Raw genomic sequence first — 23,805 nt, 5'->3', positions numbered from 1 at the left:
ATAACACAAATATCTTACACATTTTAGGTAATCTAATATTTTAGACAAAGATATTGACTGCATTGAACAAGAATTGACCTTGACCTCTTCCCAGCCTCTTCAAAGGCCCTCACTACTCCAAAAAAGTATTTAGGATTTCCGTATTAGCAACTGAGAAATGGGAGGGAACATCATAACCACAGATTCCAACACCATCTTTATACAAATAGGGAAAGTAACAGGAGGGCAAAAAACCGGAACCTACTCAGAGCTCGTCTATGACATCACACTGACTCAATCAATAGGCGTCAACATTGTTAATCCGGTTAATGGAATTACAGAAGGCGTGGAGGGCGCGCCCTTAGATTTGTTTTCCATTAAATGGATTAAAACGGACGGTAATCCTCAATTTTTAAAAGGTGAATTTCAATTAGTTTATTACAGGTGTGCCTAAGAGGCGTTCCCAATTAAGGCTCCTCTCCCCTGCCGGAAATGGGCCATTTAGCATTCTACTTTCAAGACAGTACGTCCCATAAAATACCAACAAACTCCGTTGAGGTTTGTTTTTTTTTAAATTAATTTAAACAGCTTAGACTTTATGAACAAGCCCAGAATTCTTCCCTTGCTTGTTCAATTTCCCAACTGCAAAACGTGACTGAGCATTTTAAGACCGTGTCACACAATCCCCGCCGCAGCCGGGCGAGAAAAACAGGAGTCGGTTTTGGAAAAGGAGGTCTGTGGGAGTCAGCGTCGCGCCTTGCACAGAGAAGCTGCAGGGCGAGTCCGGCTGGAGTGAGCCATTTCCTTTCTTCCCCCGATCCTTCGGGGTGCGGGGGCGCAGGGCGGGCAGACACCGAAGCTGGTCCTTGCGTCCCTCTACCCTTTCCGCGCATCCGCCTTGACTAACCAGCTGACAACCCCAGCTCTCTGAAGGCGGGAGAGGGAGGCGACCGGCGCCATAACTAGGTCGGTCCCAGGCACATCTCCACGCTCGCCCTTGAGCGAGCCAAAGCGCGCCTCCGGTTTCCAGGTGCGAATAGGAAGCTTCTCCGGAAATCCCAGACCCCTCCCCTTTAGGAAGGGCGCAGACGGCGTCTCTGTTTCCAAGGAAACCGGCCCTGCGATAACGTCACTTCCGCTGACCTGTCTGGACTCCTGACTGTTGGGAGGAAAAGAGGAAAACTGAGCCCCAGCCACGACGGTGGATGCGAGCGTCTCTTGTCTGCGCATGCGCCCGCTCAGCGGCCTGCTTCTATTTATGTGGGGGATCCAACATGGCGGCTGCGGCGACCCTGGCGATGGCGGTGGAGACCATCAGAACGTAGTGGCGGGGAAGGGGGCACAGTCCGCACTCACGGTGGCGTCGGCGGAGACGGCTGAGGGTGGTGGAGGGAAGAAAAGCGACGGAGAGCAAAAGGAAGGGCAGGCGGGCAAACAACTCGGCGTAGGACCGAGCGCCGGCTCGAGCGAAGGCAGAGGGCCAGAACAGTGGGGATGGCGGAGCCACGCAGAGTAGCGTTGATTAGCCTGTCACCGGTGAGGCGGCGCGAGGCCGAGTTCCCGGGGGCCGAACGCGAGCCCGAGTACCCTCGCGAGCCCCCCCGGCTGGAGCCTCAGCCTTACCGCGAGCCGGCCCGGACGGAGCAGTCGGCCCCGCGGGAGCTTGCCCCCCGGTCGGACGCGCAGCCCCCGCCGCGGGAGAAGCCGCTCCCCCAGCGCGAGGTCAGCCGCGCCGAGCCGCCCATGTCGCTGCAGCGCGAGCCCCCGCGGCCCGAGCCGCCGCCGCCGCCGCTCCCGCAGTTGCACTTGCAGCCGCCCCCGCCGCGGGAGTCGGCTTCCCGGGCCGAGCCGCAGCAGAGGCCGCCGAGGGAGACAGTGCGCCTGGAGCTGGTGCTCAAGGATCCCACCGACGAGAGCTGCGTGGAGTTCAGTTACCCGGAGCTGCTGCTGTGCGGAGAACAACGGGTACATAAGATCCCTGCCTCCTTCCCCAGACCCCGGGACCCTCGGGACCCTTCCGCTTCCCCCAGTGGTTTGCACCTCCTGACGCCCACCTTGCGCGTCTCGGGTCGCTCCAGAGGGTGGCTGGAGGGGGCAGGGGCCGAGCCGGTGGACGGGTGGTTGGTACTGCTTTCCTCTGGTCCCCAGGGTTGGCCGAGGCTCCCACCCGGCTCCACCGACCCCCTCTCCCCCACTCCCCTTCATGCGCCCGCCGCAAACACTGTTCCAAGCCGGCTTTCCTCTGCACCTTTGGAAATCCCAGGTTTCCTCTCTGCTTCCCACAAAAAAATCTGGGGGCCCTGCAAGTGAGTTGTTGGGTTTTGCTTGCCGAGCTCCGGCCGTCGTTTCAGTAGAAGGGAAGAGAAAACCTTGGGGGACACGCCCCCCAGCCTGAAGCAGAGAGATTGTGTAACCCCTCCAGAATCATCCTTACCTTCGTCGCTGTTTGTTGTGCTGGGCGCTGAGATGTGCTTCCGAGCGTGGGGTATTTTTCTTAATTGAAGGGGATTTAAAAGTAATCTAAAAATGTTCAGACTAAGGATTCCACTTTAGGAAGGAAGGTTACGTGAGTTAGTTATCTGGTTCCTGATTTTTCTCTCATGTTGATATTGGTAAACCTTTTTAGCTTTGTTTTCTCTAGTGTTTGTTCATACAGTAATTGAATGGGAGGGTGTCTCTTGTTTTATTTGGTGCCTACCATCATATTCTTATTTGAGTGCGTATCATTAGTTTATTGGTCCTCATTGGAGGATATTGCACTTGGCTATTGTAATTTTTGGAGGGTGATGAAAAAAATCTTAGCTTTGAATTTCTAAAAACTAATAAAAATATGTAGGTATGCCTGTGGTGGAACTGGTGAACAATGGAGATAGGAGAGAGGTTTGTTGGTAACTGTAATTTTTATTGTTGTTGGTGATCTTCAGAAGTAAACTAGAAAGGAAATGATAGAGTAACGATAATAAAAGAAAAATTTCATCTGTTGTTTAGAGACTGTGCTCTTTATTAGGTTTTGTTTTAGCACAGATCTAATGGACTCCAGAAGTCACTTGTTTTATTTTCATCCTCAGTTATCTTTATAGTTGAAATGAATAACTTAGTTTAAAAATATCATATTAATGTCACCAGATTTTGTTTATTGTAAGGCCAACTAATCTTTTGATCGTTATTTACAAATACTGTTGTGTGGTCAAACCAAAATGAATTGTTAAGGATAGAGATCATTTTGGTCATTTCCACATAACATTTTGCCCTTTGACTCACTTTAGTGACCCTGTTTATAAAATGATGCCATTTTTCCCCCCAAAGCATTTTGAGAATATTGGATTGGAGCATTTTTCCAAAAAATTCTACTGTGTTTGATCTTCTAATCGAAGTAGGCTTGTAGTTTTACTCTGTAATCTACTTCATAAATTACAGGTGATTATATTTGGGAAAAATACATAATAATGGCTAACATTTACTGGTTTCTTACTATGTGCTAAACACAGTTCTAAGTGTGGTACTTGGCTTGTGGAGTTTAGTCCAGCAGAACTCCATGGGACAGGAACCTTTATCATTTTGCAAATAAGGAGGCTGGTGCACAAAGTGCTCATATGTAATGTTATTAATACTTTCTTTTGTGCTAATACCAATTCTTAGTAAAACAAAATTCTTACAATTAACTCATATAGTTTAAATTTAGAAGTCCTGCCAAAATGAACTGAAATGAGAGTTATAGTAGAGATACAAAGACCTCTATTATGACCCCCTTTATGCTGTAATATTCATGCTGTGATAAACTAATAATAGATATGTATGTTTTAATTATAAAGTTAATTTTGAGACCCTGCCTTATTAACATGATAATATCAGAACTAATAATTTCATGTAATAGGAGAAAGGTGAATAATTCCATTTAATTTTCAGTTTACACTATCAGTTTGGAGTATATTAGTCCAGTTTTCTTGAACATTCAGCCATGTATCATTTGTCATATTCCACTGAACCAAAAAATCCATTGTTTGTGCAGTGTACCTTTTTTTTTTTTTTTTTTTTTTTTATTGGCTGTGTTGGGTCTTCATTGCTGCACTCAGGCTTTCTGTAATTGCAGAGAGCGGGGGCTACTTTTCCTTGCGGTGGCTTCTCTTGTTTCGAAGCATGTGGGATCTTCCTGGGCCAGGGCTCAAACCCATGTCCCCTGGCAGGCGGATTCTTAACCACTGCGCCACCAGGGAAGCCCTGTACAGTGTACCTTTGCAACAAAGATTTGCCAGATTTTCCTATGATTACTCCCAATGAACATATTTATTACATAAGAAAGTGTAGAAAATGTCTTTCTAAGTGAAATTGTCACATTTCCATGAAAGGAAATCCTAGGAAGAGAAATCATCAAGAAGCAAAGTGTAAGCAATAGAATTTATCTGCAAAATGGTGATTGCCAAATTTGGTTTTTCTTCCCCTCAGGAGGAGTCCAATTTATTTTTAGTGTTGTTGTAATATTTTCAAAATAGTTTTAATTTTGAGTTCTTGTCATTGAACAACATACTATGTAGCAGGGTAGCAGTAGAAAGGGGAGGAAAAGAGAGTTTGTAAAACTGAAAGAAGAAAAGCTTTGAAAATTTTGAAATAGCCATCTATCACCCAATAAGATTTTACTTGATAGATGTAAGTATAAAAAAAATCTGTTATATGTGAATACTGTCTATACTGGAGTGAATTTAAATCATCCCCCTTCATAAATATGAAATGAACAGTAAAACCCCAATTAACTGAATGCAGTCAGAAATTTTTCTAAACTTACTTTTTATTAGTAAGGAAAAACAATTAAATGAGCGTATGTTCGCAAAATATGGCAAAAAAAAAAAAACCCCTCCTCTAGGTTGTTAGGACACCGGTTAGATAAACCCTTAACCTCCTTGTTATCTGTAGAGTATTGATCCCTGATTGAGGCTGAGGCATTGGAATCATCTCTATCCTGAAAGATTAATTTGTTCACCATTTCTGGCTAAGGGGAATTGCTGCACAAAAAATTCTTTTTTGACTCTTAGTAAACCAGAAAATCACTTAACCAGAAAACATCTTCCTGTAAACATGATTAGTTAAACATTTAGTATAAAAAGAAAAATAAATGATTATAGTGTTAACGTGATTATCCTGCTACTAGAGTTCTGTGCTATTCCATTGCTTGTCATACTGTATGTTTTGGATAACATATATGAAAGCTCTCCTGAAAATGATGTTCATGAGTTGACATCAGAGGATAGAATTGTTGCTTCAGTTTTGTTTGTGCGTGGTTGGTAATTTTGGTGTTTACTAATTGTCAGATCTTTTCACCTGAAAAATGTAAAGCTTACTTAGAGCCTTGATTGAGGGTAGGCATTATTTAACTGTGAAAGGTGAGTCAGTTTTCTTAAATTGTTTTTATAGACTATCAAGGGTAAATAGGAGATTTACTTTTGCTGCCTTTATAAAGTCTACATAAAATATTTTAGAGTGGCATATAAAGTGATTCTTATTAAAAATATATATTTGTGTGTTTATATTTGCACATATAAAATGGGTCAGACGAGTAGTAAGACCTAATATCTGGACTTCATAGTGGCATGAAGGAACTGTTTATAATGGCAAGCAAGGCATGGTGGTTTTTTATGCTCTTTAACTTTAGTCTCAAGTTAAGGCTATACCCTGAACATGCCTAGTGCTTCTTATTTCATCACGTCTATTTCTGCTAGTTTGTTTCCTTTCAGGTCATATTTATATTTTTCCATTGGTAACTCCTATTGGGATAAAGGATACTGTAAATATATTACTTATTATAATAGGTAGTTTAAAAATTGATTCAAAATTTCTTTAAGTTTTAAGATGTATCCTTTTATTCTAATGCCCTAGGTATGATGAATTGTTTTGTATTCATTCTGTCCATATTTTTCTGTCATATTTTTGGATTCATCATGTCTCAGCCTTTATACGCAGGATGAAGTGTCTCAGTTTCAAAGTGTGGAAAATTTCCTCTGTTCTGCATTTTTTTTCTTGCCTTTCAGGACAAATCTGTATCTAATATTTCAGCTGTAAATATGTTTTCATTTTTAATTACTGCTTGAAGATGCTACATCAGTAAAAGCATCTAGCCTTTTTTTAAAAAATGAATTTATTTTATTGGCTGTGTTGGTTTTCATTGCTGCGCACAGGCTTTCTCTAGTTGCAGCTAGTGGGGGCTACTCTTCGTTACGATGCACGGGCTTCTCATTGCAGTGGCTTTTCTTGTTGCAGAGCACGGGCTCTAGGTGCGTGGGCTTCAGTAGTTGTGGCACACGGGTGCAGTAGTTGTGGCGCTCTTGCTTAGCTGCTCCTCGGCATGTGGGATCTTCCCCGACCAGGGATCGAACCTGTGTCCCCTACATTGGCAGGCAGATTCTTAACCACTGTGCCACCTTGAAGTCCTTAGCCTTTTTTTTTTAATGAACTTCCTAGTCATTTGTTCATAATTAGATAAAAATAGCATTTTTATCCATATGTAGCTCCTTGTTTTGGCTTTTTTGTATATTGAAATATATATATATATATATATATGAAGTGTGTCTGTGAAAATATAATAAAAGATGTGATGTATCTTTTTGTTTTGGTCAATAGATGGTAAATGTGTGTATATGTGTTTTAAACCATAGTAGATTTTTACTCTCCCTGCTAGAAGGAAGCCATGATAATGTAATCTGTTAGTAGCTGTTGAACTTTTCTGCTTTGTTTAAAAGTCATATGTATTCCCTGAATGGATATGCATTGACAGGATACAGGTGATACAGAAGTTGTCGATGCTGGGCCTCAGCAAGAAGTTGTAGCGGCTACAGATGCTCCAGTGCTAGCTCAGGGCAGATGCTTAGATGTTGATTATAATAACCTAGATTCCAATAACCTTTTAGAAGCATTTTCTGACCAAAGTTGTTAATCATTGTTGGGAAGCTCTCAGGCTAGAGTTATAGATGGGATTTTCATTTTACCCAATTTTCTTGGGTTTCTTTGGCCTTTTTATTTTGGATGGGGTAACCATAGATCATTTTGTGAGTGAAGACAATTTTTGAATTGTTGAGTTCTTAACCACCAAAAAACTTTAGAATGTGTAAGAGTTCATTAAAACTATAAATATTTTTGCTACAGACCAACATTTCTAGTTGCTTTTTTTACTTTTGAATTTTTTTAATTTAAAAATTTAAAAAAATTTTTAAATGAAGTGTAGTTGATTTACAATGTTATATTAGTTTCCTTTTTAGTTACTTTTTTTTAAAATCCAGTCTTTTAAAAAAATTTTTTTTAATTGATTAATTAATTAATTTATTGGCTGTGTTGGGTCTTTGTTGTGGTGCTTGGGCTCCTCATTGCGGTGGCTTTTCTTGTTGTGGAGCATGGGCTCTAGGCTCAAGGACTTCAGTAGTTGCAGCACATGGGCTCAATAGTTGTGGCTCACAGGCTCTAGAGCACAGGCTCAGTAGCTGTGGCACACAAGCTTAGTTGCGCGCAGCATGTGGGATCTTCCTGGAGCAGGGATCGAACCCGTGTCCCCTGCATTGGCAGACAGATTCTTAACCACTGTGCCACCTAGGAAGTCCCTTTTTAGTTACTTTTTAATGCTTCTAACTTATTAGTTAATATTTGGAAAAATTGACTCATTTATTAAGTTAAAAGTTGTATTCAACTCTGGTTGAAGTAATACTAATACTTCTATTTCTTTTACCATTCTCTTTGAATCAGAAGAAGCCCATTTACACAGAAGACCCATTTAATGATGATCATAAAGAGAGGCAAGAAGTGGAAATGTTGGCTAAGAAGTTTGAAATGAAATATGTGAGTATAACAGACTTGTCACTTAGGTAATTTTATCCTGTTGGCCTAATTTTTTCCTGTGGCTGGTTGGGAGGGCTGGTAGCATCCATTGCTCACATTATCTTGTTCTAACAAGTTGAACCCAAAGAAATGGTTAGGTGGTCAAATAAAGATTCTGATAGGTTTTTGATGGCTATAATGGTAGCCATCATTTATTGTACTCCTCCTAGAGTTCAGACAGTTTGCTTATCGTTAGTATCTCCAATCCTTATAACAACACTACAAGGTAAGTAATATTGACCACGTTTTACAGATGAAGAAACAGGCTCTGAGTTTAAGGTTAAATAACTAAGGTCTAAGGTTCAATATCTAAGGTCACACAGTGGCAAGAATGAGCCTGCACATTCAGGTCTGTCTAGCTCTAATCCTTTGCTCTTTCCACTGCCACTGCTTTAATTCCTTTGGTGTAGTAGTTCTCAAGCCTTCCTGCCTCTTAAGAGTTGATAAGAGAATGAATGAGTGCACTTCTAGGCCACTGGGGTCAAGATCAATCAGAAGCAGCATGAAATTTCTTTGTAAGTGTCTTGTCTACCTTAAAAATTCATGTGCGTTTTATATTCTGCCACAGTAGATTGGTGTTTGTTTTAATATAAAAATAAAATTGAATTACCTGATGTTTGTGAAGTTGCTTAATATTATTCTCAATTTTTCTAGTATAACTGACTTTGTTAGAAGAGCCTTCCATTCCCTCCCCATTTTTATCCTATGGCTTCAACTATTACTTGTCTCTTTGCTAAAACATGACCCAAGAGAAGCAAGACCTTACCCCTTGTGGTTCGCCTGTGAGCATTGGAAAGTATCTCACAGAGATGGGATATCAGCTCACACTAGCTCTGTCATTCATGTTATCTTCAAAATGCAGCTAGGGTCTTGGTGGACACTTGTTGGCTCTTCGTAGTAATGAAGGAACAGTTTGGGGATGGGGAAAATACATGAGAGTATTTTGAAATGTGGATCCAGTTCTAGGCCATATTTTGCCAGCTACTAATTATGGCCATTGGTGGGGTTATTTAACCTCTTTGGACCATAGTTTTCTTATTTGTAAATTGATAAGTTCAGATTTCACAGCCTCTTCTGGCTCTGTATTCTGTGGCTGTGTAATATCTTTAGGGGTGGACAGGTGGATGTTTTGATGGAAGGAACAGCCAAAGTTGTTACACTGATTTGTAGTGTTAATTATAATACAGTGTCCTCAGATTATAAATCCTGAAATAACTGTCTGTACTTTTTTATACAAATTAATATATCGGTTAAATTTAATGTTTTAGCCAACTAGTACATTTACATGGTTCAAATTCAAAGATTAAAAAAGTATAGCGTGAAAAATCTTCCTTTTATTCTTTTGTCCATCCACCTAATCTCACTTCCTGGAGGCAAGTAATGTTCTTGGGTGTCCTTTCAGAGATATGTGTATCTCTCTATATACGTTATTCCTCCCCCTACCTACCCCACACCCCTTTTTACACGTATTACAGAATACATTACATGGTTCTGCTCTTTGCTTTTTAAATTTACTATATCTTGGAGATTTTTTTCACATCAGGACAAAGAGAGCTTTCTCTCTTTCTTTTTTAAGGCTACATCATATTCCATTGTATGGACATATCACAGTTTATTAAACTAGTCCCCACATAATTTCAGTTGTTTCCAAAAATTTGCTCTTCTAATAGTGCTGCAGTAAATTACTTAGTAGCATGGCATTTCACACATTTTCAAGTTTATCTGTAGGACAGATTCCTAGAAGGGGATTTTTTGGTCAAAAGATTTCTGCATTCATAGTTTTGGTGTATACAGTATTATCAAATTACCAGTTTCTACTCCTTCCAACACTATATTAGAGTGCCTTTTCTCCCCCATGGGTTATAAAACCAAGGATTAGGATTGTCCTTTGCAAATGGAAAATTCCTAGCATATCCTATAAATAATGTACCTCACAGCTAGCATTAAGTCTTTTTGGGGAGCTTTTGGATAGTTCTTGGCATAGAAAAACCAGTGTTCTGAAGAAGTTGGTTGATGTGTAAAATTGTTTCCAAAAACTGGGATCTATCCAAGCATTGTCATTGCACAGGGATAAAATGCTACTCTTGTTATAATCCAAGTTAATAGGCTGTATTTCTTCTCTAGATTTTTATTTTGGCTGCTGACTCTCTTATTTCCATTCTGAGTAGAGATTTAAAATGTCCTACCTCATGAAGGCTTTATGTGCATAAACCTAAAAGCATGCCATGAATACTGTATCTGTGAATGTTAAATATGCATATTATAACAAATTATTTGGAAGCTTTTAAGAAAATCATCAGGCTAAAAGTGACCTGGGAGAAGATATCTTGTCCAGGTCCAGGCTTCACAAAAGATCACTCTTTTTAAAAAATATTTATTTATTTATTTATTTATTTTTATTTACGTATTTATGTATTTATTTATTTTATTGGCTGTGTTGGGTCTTTTTTGCTGTGCACGGGCTTTCTTTAGTTGCAGTGAGTGGAGGCTACTCTTCATTGTGGTGCGCAGGCTCCTCATTGCCATGGCTTCTCTTGTTGCACAACACGGGCTCTAGGTGCGTGGCCTTCAGTAGTTGCAGCACATGGTCTGAATAGTTGTGGCGTACGGGCTTAGTTACTCCGCGGCATGTAGGATCTTCCTGGAGCAGGGATCGAACCTGTGTCCCCTGCATTGGCAGGCAGATTCTTAACCACTGCGCCACCTGGGAAACCCCACAAAAGATCACTCTTAAACAACAAAGATTTTTATTGGTGTTCAGGGATGGCATATGCAGATGTCTCTATGTATATTTATACATATATGATATTTATTTATACAAACATTATATATATTTATATTTTAAGTAAAAGAAAATCTTTTATACATTTGCAAAATGTTAGCCCACCAAAGTTAGATTTCTCTTTTTGCAGATGACAAAAAGATGAGTTAGTTCTTCGAGGTTTATAAAACACAAATAAAACTTGTATCCGTAGCTACCTTATCTTCTTACTTTTTTTCCCTTCATAATATAACTTAGATGTTCTTGTCATTATTTCTGAAAATCGCTCAAGGTTACTTCTAGCCCTTTGTGTCTTAGAATGAGAGATGGAGTTATTTGTTAAATTTTGTATACAAATAATAAATAGTTGAGCATTTATGCTGAACATACAAAGAGATGTTATTTGCTGCCTCTTGGAGAGACTTTGAAAATAATTGGGAAGGCAGAACATATATATGACACATAAATGCAGTGTCAAGCAGTGCTTATGGAAATGGGGCCCTGAAAGTGAGTAAAAGTCCCATGCTTGAAATTGGAAGGAATTTTGGAGACTTGAATGGATACTTTCAACCTCCTTTACACCCTTTGTAGGCTTGCAGTGGGTGAGAGGCGGCAGCAGCAATGTGCTGTAGTGGAAGGAGCCTGGGATTATGAATTAATGCAGATGGATTCTGATCCTCTCTTTGCGGTAACTAGCTGGGTGACCTTAGTGAAGGCTCTTGGCTTTTTTATGCTTTAGTATGTGTGAAGGGGAAAATAAGTCTGCTTAGCCATCTTTATAACACAAGGGTTTTGTCAACATATGAAAAATAGATTATTAGTGTTTGAAATATTTAAAGTGCTATCTAAATGTGAAATGCTTTCAGTCACTTAAACATATCATTCTCTTTTTTTTTTTTTTGAAAAATTATCTAAGGAAATAGCAAGTAACTGATTAATTTTGCAAAAGAATAGACATTAAAACACCTAATATTTTTCTATCTCTTCCAGGCAGATTTATTAACCTGGCCTCTTGATTACCCCAAGGGCTAGACCAATGCAGTGAATTACTTCATAGCATAAAACAGAAATTAAAACATTCTTGTAGAGAATTGCTCTTATTCTGTACATGTCATAAATTCTTTTTACATAAACATCTATGTGGTTTTAACCTCTTTTAATTGACGACCCCATTGATTTTTATCTTTAATTCAGGCATTCTATTCCAAGTGGCCTTTATCTTTGGTCCTCCAATCAGTTTTTACATATTCTTCTTAACTATTGTAGTCTTCTTAAAGACCACAACAGATTATTAGAGCCCTTTAAGAAAATCATCAGCCAAAAATGACCTGGGAGAAGATACCTTGTCCAGTCCTGGGCTCTCACAAAAGATCACTGTTAAACAACAAATGAAGATATTTATTGACCTATAGTTTACTATCTTATAGTTACTTTAGTGTCTGAAATTTAGGAGTAGCAAATTCACATGTCCCCAACTGTCCGCTGATCCATCAGAGAAGCAAGCCAGATGGACAGTAAAGGTGGGGGATTGTTCCAAACAGGAGACAGCACATACTCTATCTAAAAAGGATACTGCTACTCAGTTCCAGCCTTTGTTACTTTGTAGGAATTTGGATTTAGGGTTGCTAGATCTTTCCATTTCTCCGAAGGCTGAAACCTTGATTTTACTCTATTATCTCTTTTAAATGTTGGCTTCTAACTAAAATACCTACTGGGCCAAGCAAAATACACATCTGTGGGTCAGATTCGGCTCTCAAGCTTTTGTTTGAGACCTTTGTGTACTACTTCACTGTTATTTTTCCTAATATATTTAACTCATCAGTTCATCTGCTTTTACATTCTGCCCTTTCTTTTCTGCGAGCAGAGTTGTTGGTGGTACATGTGGGAACGTATACCATTTCCATTGTGGAGGAGTGTGCATTTGTACGAAGTTCAGAGAACAGAGCAAGTTAAACTCAGTTGGGGGTTTCCAGATGTGGAGAAAAATAGGATGCATTGAGATGTGGCTGGGTCCAAGAGTGATCTTAGTGATAAATTCTGTGGTTTGTTGGAAGGCCTGAGAAGCAAGTTTGTGGGCTTTTTATGGTCTTTAGTATATCTCGCTGTTGCTTGTGCTAGGGAGGAGTTGAGTGAAGGGAAGCAGGCGGCCAGCTGAGGGAGAAGGGAAGGGTACCTGTGGAGTATAGGATATGCCTTATCCTGAAGCAGTTGCTTGTGGAAGAAGGATTGAGACAGCTTTGGTGGTTGAAAAGCAGTGATAGCAGAAATTATGGGGAGTATAGAACTCTGTATTGAATGGTTGGTTTGTATTTTTTCCTCCATTCTGTCTTATTTTTATCATCTATGTCATATTTCTGTTATGTTACTCTTTAGGTAATGTGACAGTGTGTATTCAGCATCAACTGATAAAAGTTTTTCTGGGAAAAGGGCAGTGTAAGTATTCAGCACTTTTACCTAGAGTATACTAAATTGGTTGTTGTACATAAATCTTAAATAACTAAGTCCAAGTTTTGACCTTTGACCTTTGTCTTGCTGGTTACTGTAGGAAGGAAGCAGGATACAGTTTAAGAGGCCCCCGTGACCTTCCTATTCCCAGTTTTAAGGCTCCAAATGTTGAGGCTGAATATCCTATTTTCCAGTTCAGTTTTTAGATGGTTTCTAGGTTGTGTATGTTTTTCTGAGGCCAGGTACACTCTAGAGCAGGGAGTGAGGTTTGGTTTGTTGGGCATAGACTTGTTCTCTAAGCCTTCTAGGGCGTAGGATAACCTGTGGTGGTTGGAAGCTTTCTTTTAGTGATTTTTCTCACTCTGTCTCTCCAGCCATCTTGAAAGATCAGGCTTTCCTAGAATTGGATATAAATTCAATAATCTAAATGAAAGTGCTTAACACAATACCTGATACCTTGCAGTTAAGACTGTTTGAATCTGAATGACTCTTTAAACAGGAAGATTTGTATTCTGCCAGGCATTTATTAGCATTTATAAAATCACATTATGACTTTAAAACCTGCTTACTATACCACATAGACCTTTTTTAAAATTATTTTATTTTTTATTTATTGTCTGCATTGGGTCTTCATTGCTGTGTGTGGGCTTTCTGTAGTCTCGGAGAGTAGGGGCTACTCTTCGTTGCAGCACGTGGGCTTCTTATTGCGGTGGCTTCTCTTGTTGCGGAGCACAGGCTTTAGGCACACAGCCTTCATTAGTTGCAGTGCGTGGGCTTCAGTAGTTGTGGCTCTCGGGCTCTAGAGTGCAGGCTCAGTAGTTGTGGTGCACGAGCTTAGATGCTCCGCAGTATGTGGGATCTTCCGAGCCCAAGGATCAAACTCGTGTCCCCCTGCATTGGCAGGCGGATTCTTAACCACTGTGCTCTGGTATGGCTTTGTATGGCTTTTAAAACTGATTTTGTCCAGTTATGTTTTAAAGAATGGCAATATTTTGGAATAACTGTATGATTTCCAATGAAACTGGCTTTTTCACGGTATATACTACTCAATTGAATAGAAAGGAAAAATGTTTTCGTACTTAAAATAATTGCGAATTGTTTGAAAATAATTATGAATTGTTATTGAATTGCTCCTCAAATATGAGACTGATGTAAGTGGATCTTAGAAAGCATTTATACACTCTCTCTGGGGATTTTAAGAATTCTATCTGTTATTCATATTAGATTATCATCCACACTTGCTGAGGCAGTAGAGCTTCCTTGGGAACTTCCTGGACTGGTTTTCCTCTGTTTGTTTTGGCCTTAAGTTAGGTCTGGTTCCTAAGGATCAACTTGGTAGGGCTTTGGGTAAAGCAGTTTGGGGCAATTTGTTAATATCACCACAAAATAAATTCTGCTAACAAAGCACAGATACCAGTGTATTTAGGTTCTGTTAACCAATAATAGTGTGGTACTGCAAATACAATAAAAATGTAAAATAATAATCTTGTAAAGCAATGTAGGGGTGTGGTTTTTAAAAGGCAAGGGAGACTTCTCCGCTCAAATAATAGTTTCTTTATTGCAGTTACCAATTGTAATTGCCATGACATGCCCTTCTTTTAAGTCCTTGGCCTCTTTAAGCTAAATAAATTCTCTTCATCTTCCTTAAATCCCTTAGGAACGATTGAGAATTAGCAATTTTAGGGTATTTGGGAGGACAGTACTGTATCCATAAGTGGCTATTATGGAAATCTGTGTATATTATTTCTATGCTAAGTCAGCTCTTGACTGTCTTTCCACTGACTTAAAACTTTACCCTTTTGTATTGGTAGGTTAAGGAAATTAGTAAAGGTGGAAGATAAGGTTGTGATAGAGCTAGAACAAGTAGGGAAGCTGTGCTACCAGGAGATATTTTCTTCTCAGTTATCAGACTGGAGTCTTAGCCGTGTCATGATTCTTCTGTCTTCCATACGCGATCAATGAAAGTTAGTTACTAGTTAGGTTTCTTATTAGCTGGAGGCAATAGGGAGTCCTGTACTAAGAACACTTGTTTGTTTTCCATTTTAGCATTACAGTGTAATTGGACTTCATTGGCTTAAAACACTGATTATCAGGTTCAGCAGGTATTAATGACTCAGTGAGCCATTTTTTCCCTGAGTTACACAGTGTGTGAACAAGTGCCCTAAGGGAGTAGATTTAAAGGGGTTTCTTCATCTTAGATGTAGCAAAATTCAGGTTTTTTTTAAATTAGGAAAATAAAATTTGTATTTTTATAAGATGCATTTATTGTGTAAACTATAACATCAACAACTGTAGGAGGCCAGAGAATTTATCAACTAAGGCTTTGATGCTACTGCAGAGTGTATTTTTGCTATAGATGCTGAAAAAAAGAGCAGCTCAAAATAGGCCTAGTTGGGAAGACATGATAATATAGTCCTTTGCCAATCTGTCTTGAGTTCCTATAGGTGAATTTTAATATTTGTGGATTTAGAAAAAAGGGGGGAGAGGAGAGTTCCCTGGTCGCCTAGTGATTAGGATTCCGGGCTTTCACTGCTTTGGTCCTGGGTTCAGTCCCTAGTTGGGGAACTGAGATCCTGCAAGCCTCGTGGCATGGCCAAAAAAAAATTTTGGGAGGGGGGGATTAACTGGTTTGTGCCTTTTATGGTGACTGTTAAAATTTGGCTCCACTTTATATCATTTGCCTATCACTGGATTTCAGCACAACTGGGAAAGTAGAGAATTTGTAAGCTAGAGAATAGAAAAAGGGAGGTAGGGCGGAAGGCAGGCCAGGGACTTGGAGTTTTTCCAGTAAGGCCAGAAGGTGAAGAAAAGTAAACTGAGGCCAGAAACACTGTACTCTGTTGGCCTCTGTGATGAAGGAGGAAACTGGAATGTGCCACCGGTAATGCTTTGGTAGAAAGCCAGTAACCGGTAGAGCAAAGACCGTGTCACCCTGGCTAGCAGAGAGGGATTTAAGAAAGCACCAACATGGGCATAGGTGTGTCACGTATAGTTCATCCAAAATTCTTTCCCCACAATGGGCCTGGGAAGCAGAACCGTATAAGGAGTCAAACACTAAATGGTATTGAATATTTGATGAATAAAAATTCCTTGAGTGGGTAATACATGCAGTTAATAAAAATTCAAAAGGTACAAAAGATAATATAATGAAAAGTAAATCTGCCTCCTACCCCTGAATACCAGTTAATCAGCCCCCTTCTCAGAAATAATCAGAGTTTTTTACCCAAGAGCTCTGTGTGTATGTAAGCACTTACATATTTCAAAGATTTTGTTCACTATAAAAGAGTATATAAATACAGATAAAGAGAAGAAGAGAAAAATCAACCAATCATCTCTAAGCCCACTGCCAGGCATAACCACTGTGTACCTTTTTAGGACTTTTAAAAATGCATCTGAGGGACTTCCCTGGTGGTGCAGTGGATAAGAATCCGCCTGCTAATGCAGGGGACACGGGTTCGATCCCTGGTCTGGGAAGATCCCACATGCCACAGAGCAGCTAAGCCCGTGCGCCACAACTACTGAGCCTGCGCTCTAGAGCCCGAGAGCCACAGCTGCTGAGCCCGAGTGCCACAACTACTGAAGCCTGCACGCTTAGAGCCTGTGCTCTACAACAAGAGAAGCAATCATAATGAGAAGCCTACTCACTGCAACGAAGAGTAGCCCCCTTTCTCTAATTGCCGTGTGCAGCAACAAAGACCCAATGCAGCAAATAAGTAAATAAATTTATATTAAAAAAGTAAACAAATTATTTTAAAAAATGCATCTGAGTTTATGTGTCCTCTCTTGCACCTTTTTAATCTCCTGAGTATTACATGAATACATTCCAGTTATTAAAAACAAATTCCGATATACGTATTAAGCCAAATTCGTCCTTCACCACTGCCTCCAGTTACATCTCTTCCACGCTGATGATAGCCGTGGTTATCCACTTGTTATAATTTTTTGAGCATTATATATGTAATATATAGCTATAGAAGTATATTGCTATGTTTTTCTTAAATGAGATCCTGCTGTTTGTATGGTAGTTGAAAAAGCAGTATCTTATTTTAATGTTGTCTCCATGATTACCAGTTGAGTTGAAAACTTTCAAATGCTTAGTGAACATCAATATTACCTTTTCTGTAATAGCCTGAACTATACATAGCTATAATTGATATAATGCTTGGTAAAGCTCTTATACTTCTAAGATCCTACTTTGAGAGGCATTTTAGTCACATTAATACTATTATAGTTAAGTAAAGCATTAACCATTTTGGTTACTGTCATTGACAAGAGTCATATTTACTTATTTAACCATTTTACTGCACATATTTTAGATAAGGACTCAACTATTAATAACAGCTTTCTTTTCCTGTGGTAATTACTGATAGCCTTGACCAGACTTAAATGTTCCTAAATCTCTCTACTTATGCGTAAGTTATTTGGGCTTCTTCATATGTCTCTTTGTGCCCGTTAAAACAGAACCCATTTGTTTTTTCTAGTTTTCCATAGGTAAATCTTCTATAGGCAGCTAGTTGTGCCTAGACAAAAAATATGTTAGGAGAGCAGAAAAAGATCATTGTGATTTTGAGTAGAAAACATCTAGGAGGAAAGGTTTAAAACTTGAGCTGAGCTGTAAAGGGTGGAAGAATTCAGAGAGGAGTAAGACACTATTCCAAATAAGGGGAAAGCATGAGGAAAGATAAGCAAGTGTGTCTGGGAGGAGACTGGATATATAAACTGAATGGATTCAAGTGTTCAAGTCAGAAAATTGTAAGTAAAAAGTTGGAAAGGTAGTTTGAGTCAACATGTAGGAGACATATAATTAGTGCCATATTAAGGGGTTTGGATTTATTTCCTAATAGGTAGGATGCTTCTGAAGCATTTTGAGCAAGGGAATGATATAAAATGATATTTTAGAAATATTAGGTGGTATTAGGCAGTATGAATCGAGGATCAGTATGAGGAAGGAGAAGCTAATTAAGGCATTCATTACATTTAAATGAAAAACAATGGCAAGAATTATAAGCAATGGCAGTTAGAATGGAGCAGAAGCTGTAGATGTGAATATTCATGAACAAAGGTTCGTGGAGAGAGAGTAGAAGCAGAAATAATAATGAAAGGTTTCTAAAAATCATGATTATTGAAGTATACTTTTTTTTAAGATTATTTTTGATGTGGACCATTTTTAAAGTCTTTATTGAATTTGTTACAACATTGCTTCTGTTTTATGTTTTTGATTTTTTGGCCCCAAGGCATGTGGATCTTAGCTCCCTAGCCAGGAATTGAACCTGCACCCCCTGCATTGGGAGGCAAAATCTTAATCACTGGACTGCCAGGGAAGTCCCTGAAGTATACTTCAAATAAATACAGTTCATTCATTTTAAGTATACAGTTTGGTGAATTTTGATAAATATACTCAGTCCTGTAACCACTGCCATAATCATGATATAGAACAATTTCATCACCCCGGAAACTTCCCTTTTACCTCGCTGAAGATAATCCTTTCCCCTCCAGCCCTGGGCCCCGGGCCACCTCTGGTCTACTTCCTGTTTCTGTAGATTTTTGGTATTTCTTTTTTTAGAGTTTCCTATAAATGGAACCTTATAGTTTTTGTATATGGCTGCTTTCACTTAGTATAATGCTTTGGAAGTGCACCCATGTTTTGCATGTTATCAGTAGTTGCTTTTTATTGCTGCATAGCATATGGATGTACCACAGTCTGTGTATCCACTCACTGGGTGATGGGCATTGGGTGGTTTCCAGTTTGTGGCTGCTAAGAGTAAAGCTGCTCTAACACTGGAACACAAGTGTGTGTGTGTGAACATATGTCTTCATTTCTCTTGAGGAAATAGCAAGAGAGGGATTGTTAGGTCATGTGGTAAGTGGGTGTGTATAAGAAACTGCCAAACTGCTTTCCAAAGTGGATGTATCATTTTGCACCACCCATGTAGGAGAGTTTGAATTGTTTTACATCCTTGTTAATATTTGGTGTCATCAACCTTTGTAATTTTAGTTAATGAAGTTTTTATAAGATTTATTTTTTTATTTTATTTATTCTTGGATGCTTTGGGTCTTTGTTGCTGTGCACAGGCTTTCTCTAGTTGTGACGAGTGGAGGCTGCTCTTCCTTGCGGTGTGAGGGTTTCTCATTGCAGTGGCTTCTCTTGTGGAGCATGCGCTCTAGGCATGTGGGCTTCAGTAGTTGCAGCACGTGGGCTTAGTAGTTGTGGTGCACAGGCTCTAGAGTGCAGGCCCAGTAGTTGTGGCACACGGGCTTAGTTGCTTCTTGGTATGTGGGATCTTCCTGGTCTAGGGATCGAACCCATGTCCCCTGCATTAGGGGACAGATTCTTAACCACTGTGCCACCAGGGAAGCCCAATAATGAAGTTTTAAGGCAAAAAAATAGAGTGAATAAAATAGACATGTCAAGTAGGGGAAGCTAATTTGGAGGTGACTGACGGTAGGAACACTGGTTTCAGTTTTGGTATTGAATTTTATGTGTCTCTGAGTGAAAAAAATGACCCCAGAGGTTCTATAACTTTTACAGAACTTTTAATAGAATGATACTTTGGAGTCAGATGGTCATGAGTTTGAAAGTTGGCTCTTTTACTTTCTCTGTGATCTTAGACAAGTTAGTTGTCTTTTCCAAGCTTAGGTTTTCCCATTTGTTAACTGTGAAACGATATATGATTGTACTTAACTATAGGTGCTGATGCAAAGTTAGCACTCAGTGGATTGTGGCTCTCAGCAGCAGCATCATGATTGGCACTTAAATATATGTTTAATGCCCCCAGCAACTTGTGACTTTCTTGCAAACCTCTGCATTTTTTTCTTTCCTAACTGATCTCCCCATCTGTGTTCTTTGCCCTCCACAATGGCCAAAGTGATTTTGTTAAAGCACTGATCTTACCAGGTTATTTCTCAGTTCCAGTCCTTTCTGTGGCTTCCACAAGTGATTACATCAGCTCATCCTTGTCCAGGCATAAATAGCTCAGGAAAGCCTTGATTAGGTCTTCTGTTAAAAAATCCAGTACCACCTGTATTTTCCTTTTCACCGTTTATTACTACTATAATTATTTAATCTTTTTCTTCTCCACAATACTATCAATATAAAATCCATGAAGGCTAGCACTTGGTAGGTGCTCAGTTAATTTGTTGAGTGGGTTATCTTTTAAGTTCCTTCAGGACAAAGACTTCATACTTAAATCTAAGTTCCTTCCGACCTCTAACATATTGCCTTTTTTTTTTTTTGTCATTTTTATTGAAGTAGAGCTGTTAATTTCTGCTGCACAGCAAAGTGAATCAGTTATACATATACATATATTCACTTTATTTTTTCTTGGCTACATTGGGTCTTTGTTGCTGGGTGCAGGCTTTCTCTAGTTGTGGTAAGCGGGGGCTGCTCTCGTTGCAGAGCACAGGCTGTAGGTGCACAGGCTTCAGTAGTTGCAGCATGTGGGCTCAGTAGTTGTGGCTCTCGGGGTTAGTTGCTCTGGGGCATGTGGGATCTTCCCAGATTAGGGATCGAACCTGTATCCCCTGTGTTGGCGGGCAGATTCTCAACCACTGTGCCACCAGGGAAGTCCAGTTCACTCTTTCTTAGATTCTGTTCCCATATAGGTCATTACAAAGTATTGAGTAGAGTTCCCTGTGCTATACAGTAGGTTCTTAGTAGTTATCTATTTTATAGATAGTGGTGTGTGTATATTAATCCCAATTTCCCAATTTATCCCTCCCCCCAACTTTCCCCCTTGGTAACCATAAGTTTGTTTTCTACATCTGTGACTGTATTTCTGTTTTGTAAATAGGTTCATTTGTACCATTTTTTTTAGATTCCACATATAAGTGATATTATGTGATATTTGTTTCTTTCTGTCTAACTTACTTCACTCAGTATGACAGCCTAGGTCCATCCACGTTGCTGCAAATGGCATTATTTTGTTCTTTTTTATGGCTGAGTAATACTCCATTGTATATATGTACCACATCTTCTTTATCCATTCCTCTGTCAGTGGACGTTTAGGTTGCTTCCATGTCCTGGCTATTGTAAATAGTGCTGCAGTGAACATTGGGGTACATGTTTCTTTTTGGATTATGGTTTTCTCCAGATATATGTCCAGGAGTGGGATTGCTGGATCATGTGGTAGCCCTGTTTTTAGTTTTTTAGGGAACTCCATACTGTTCACCATAGTGGCTGTGCCAATTTACATTCTCACCAACAGTGTAAGAGCGTTCCCGTTTCTCCACACCCTCTCCAGCATTTATTGTTTGTAGATTTTTTTGATGATGGCCATTCTGACTGGTATGAAGTGATACCTCATTGTAGTTTTGATTTACATTTCTCTGATAATTAGTGATGTTGAGCATCTTTTCATGTGCCTCTTGGCCATCTGTATGTTTTCTTTGGAGAAATATTTAGATCTTTTGCTGATTTTTTTGATTGGGTTTTTTTTTTTTTTTTTTTTCCCTGACATTGAGCTGAATGAGCTGTTTGTATATTTTGGAGATTAATCCTTTGTCAGTTGCTTTGTTTGCAAATATTTTCTCACATTCTGTGAGTTGTGTTTTCATTTTGTATATGGTTTCTTTTGCTGGACAAAAGCTTTTAAGTTTAATTAGGTCCCATTTGTTTATTTTTTATTTATTTTTTTAAATGTGTGGAAGGATATACTTTATTTTTTTTTTCTGTTTTTTAAAAATTTATTTTTTTTATATTGCCTGATTTGTGTCTTCATTGCTGCGTGCAGGCTTTCTGTAGTTGCAGAGAGTGGGGGCTACTCTTCATTGCCAAGTACTTCTTATTGCAGTGGCTTCTTTTGTTGCAGAGCATAGGCTCTAGGCACGTGGGCTTCAGTAGTTGTGTGTGGGCTCAATAGTTGTGGCTTGCAGGCCCTAGAGCACAGGCTCAGTAATTGTGGCGCATGGGCTTAGTTGCTCCATGGCATGTGGGATCTTCCCAGACCAGGGCTCAAACCCTTGTTCCCTGCATTGGCAGGCAGATTCTTAACCACTGTGTCACCAGGGAAACCCCCATTTGTTATTACTCTAGGAGGTGGATTAAAAAGTTATTGCTGTGATTTATGTCAAAGAGTGTTCTGCCTGTGCTTTCCTCTAAGAGTTTTATAGTATCCAGTCTTACATTTAGGTCTTTAATCCATTTTGTTTTTGTGTATGGTGTTTGAAAATGTTCTAATTTCATTCTTTTACATGTAGCTGTCCAGTTTTCCCAGCACCACTTATTGAAGAGACTGTCTTTTCTCCATTGTATATTCTTGCCTCCTTTGTCATAGATTAGGTGACCATAGTTGTGTGGGTTTATCTCTGGACTTTCTATCCTGTTCCATTGAGCTATATTTCTGTTTTTGTGCCAGTACTATACTGTTTTGATGACTGTAGCTTTGTAGTATAGTCTGAAGTCAGGGAGCCTGATTCTTCCAGCTCTGTTTTTCTCGAGATTGCTTTGACTATTTGGGGTCATTTGTGTTTCCACACAAATTGTAAAATTTTTTGTTCTAATTTTGTGAAAAATGCTGTTGGTAATTTGATAGGGATTGTGTTGAATCTGTAGATTATATATATTGCTTTCTATAGCATACTTTAAAAAAAATTTTATTTGGATGCACCAGGTCTTAATTATGGCACATGGGGTCTTCATTGCCACTCGCGGGATCTTTGTTGTGGCATGCGGGATCTTTTAGTTGTGGCATACAGGCTGTTAGTTGTGGCGTCTGGGATCTAGTTCCCTGACAGGGATCAAACTCAGGCCCCCTGTATTGGGAGTGCAGAGTCTTAACCACTGGACCACCGTGGAAATCCCTATAGCATACATTAAAAAATATATATATATTTATTTGGCTGTATGGGGTCTTAGTTGCAGCACGCAGAATTTTTTGGTTATGACATGCAAACTCTGAGTTGCTGCATCTGGGATCTAGTTCCCTGACCAGGGATTGAACCTGGGCCCTGTGCACTGAGAGTGTAGAGTCTTAGCCAGTGGACCACCAGGGAAGTCCTATAGCATACATTTTCAACAGCTACTTTTGAATCTAAGTAGTGGTTCAAAATAAGCTGTGTAACTTAGTAGAATTATTGAGTCAAATATGATGAAGAGTTTTTTAAAACTTATTTTAGTATATTTCCATTTGACATTAATACTTAATAGAAAGTTTGGAAAACATAGTAGAGGCAAAAGAAGAAAATGTGAGAGTATGGCAGAATTTCTTGGCAGATGCTTTCAGCTTGCTTTCCAAGAGTTTTATTGGTATACTCTTACCAGCAGTGTTTGAGCAGTCCTATTTCTTCTCCATCTTGCCAGAATTTTAAAAGTTTATAATTTGATAGATGTAATTGGTGTCTTACTCTATTTTTTATTCATTTTTGAAAATGTTTATTTATTTGATTGTGCAAGGTCTTAGTTGTGGCAGGTAGGCTCCTTAGTTGTGGCATGCCAACTGTTAGTTGCCACATGCATGTGGGATCTAATTGCCTGACCAGGGCTTCAGCCCAGGCCCCCTGCATTGGGTATATGGAGTCTTAACCACTGTGCCACCAGGGTAGTCCCATTGGTGTCTTACTTTAATTACATTTATTTATTAATTGCTCTCCATTGAGTCATAATGTTACCTTTTTCATATTGAATTCATTCTTGTATTCTTGTCGTATCTATTTTAACTCCTATAACTTTAAATGTATTTAATATGTGACATGGTTAGTCCTCCTCATTAGTTTTTGTCGGTGCATTTTTGTATTATTAGAACTCTTTCTTTTTTGGGTGAAACCAGTCC

General features: G+C 39.3%; 1 protein-coding gene across 5 annotated transcripts in view; it reads left to right on the top strand.

The window, feature by feature from the left end:
- The first annotated feature begins 1,464 nt into the window (after window positions 1–1,464).
- The window catches only part of UBN2 (ubinuclein 2), an 80,525-nt gene continuing 58,184 nt past the window's right edge, over window positions 1,465–23,805 (top strand). For 4 of the 5 annotated variants that reach the window (XM_057730706.1, XM_057730705.1, XM_057730704.1 and 1 more), the window contains exons 1-2: window positions 1,465–1,944; window positions 7,702–7,794. In XM_057730706.1, the coding sequence (XP_057586689.1) occupies window positions 1,474–1,944; window positions 7,702–7,794 (564 nt within the window). In that variant the 5' untranslated portion in view covers window positions 1,465–1,473. The remainder of the gene's footprint in view (window positions 1,945–7,701; window positions 7,795–23,805) is intronic. The other variant, XM_057730703.1, reaches the window with a different exon arrangement.

Source organism: Hippopotamus amphibius, chromosome 4 (genome assembly GCF_030028045.1).
Source record: "Hippopotamus amphibius kiboko isolate mHipAmp2 chromosome 4, mHipAmp2.hap2, whole genome shotgun sequence".
Lineage (NCBI taxonomy): Eukaryota > Metazoa > Chordata > Mammalia > Artiodactyla > Hippopotamidae > Hippopotamus > Hippopotamus amphibius.
The sequence above is the reverse complement of the archived record's forward strand: the minus strand, read 5'-3'. Positions and strand labels throughout refer to the sequence as shown.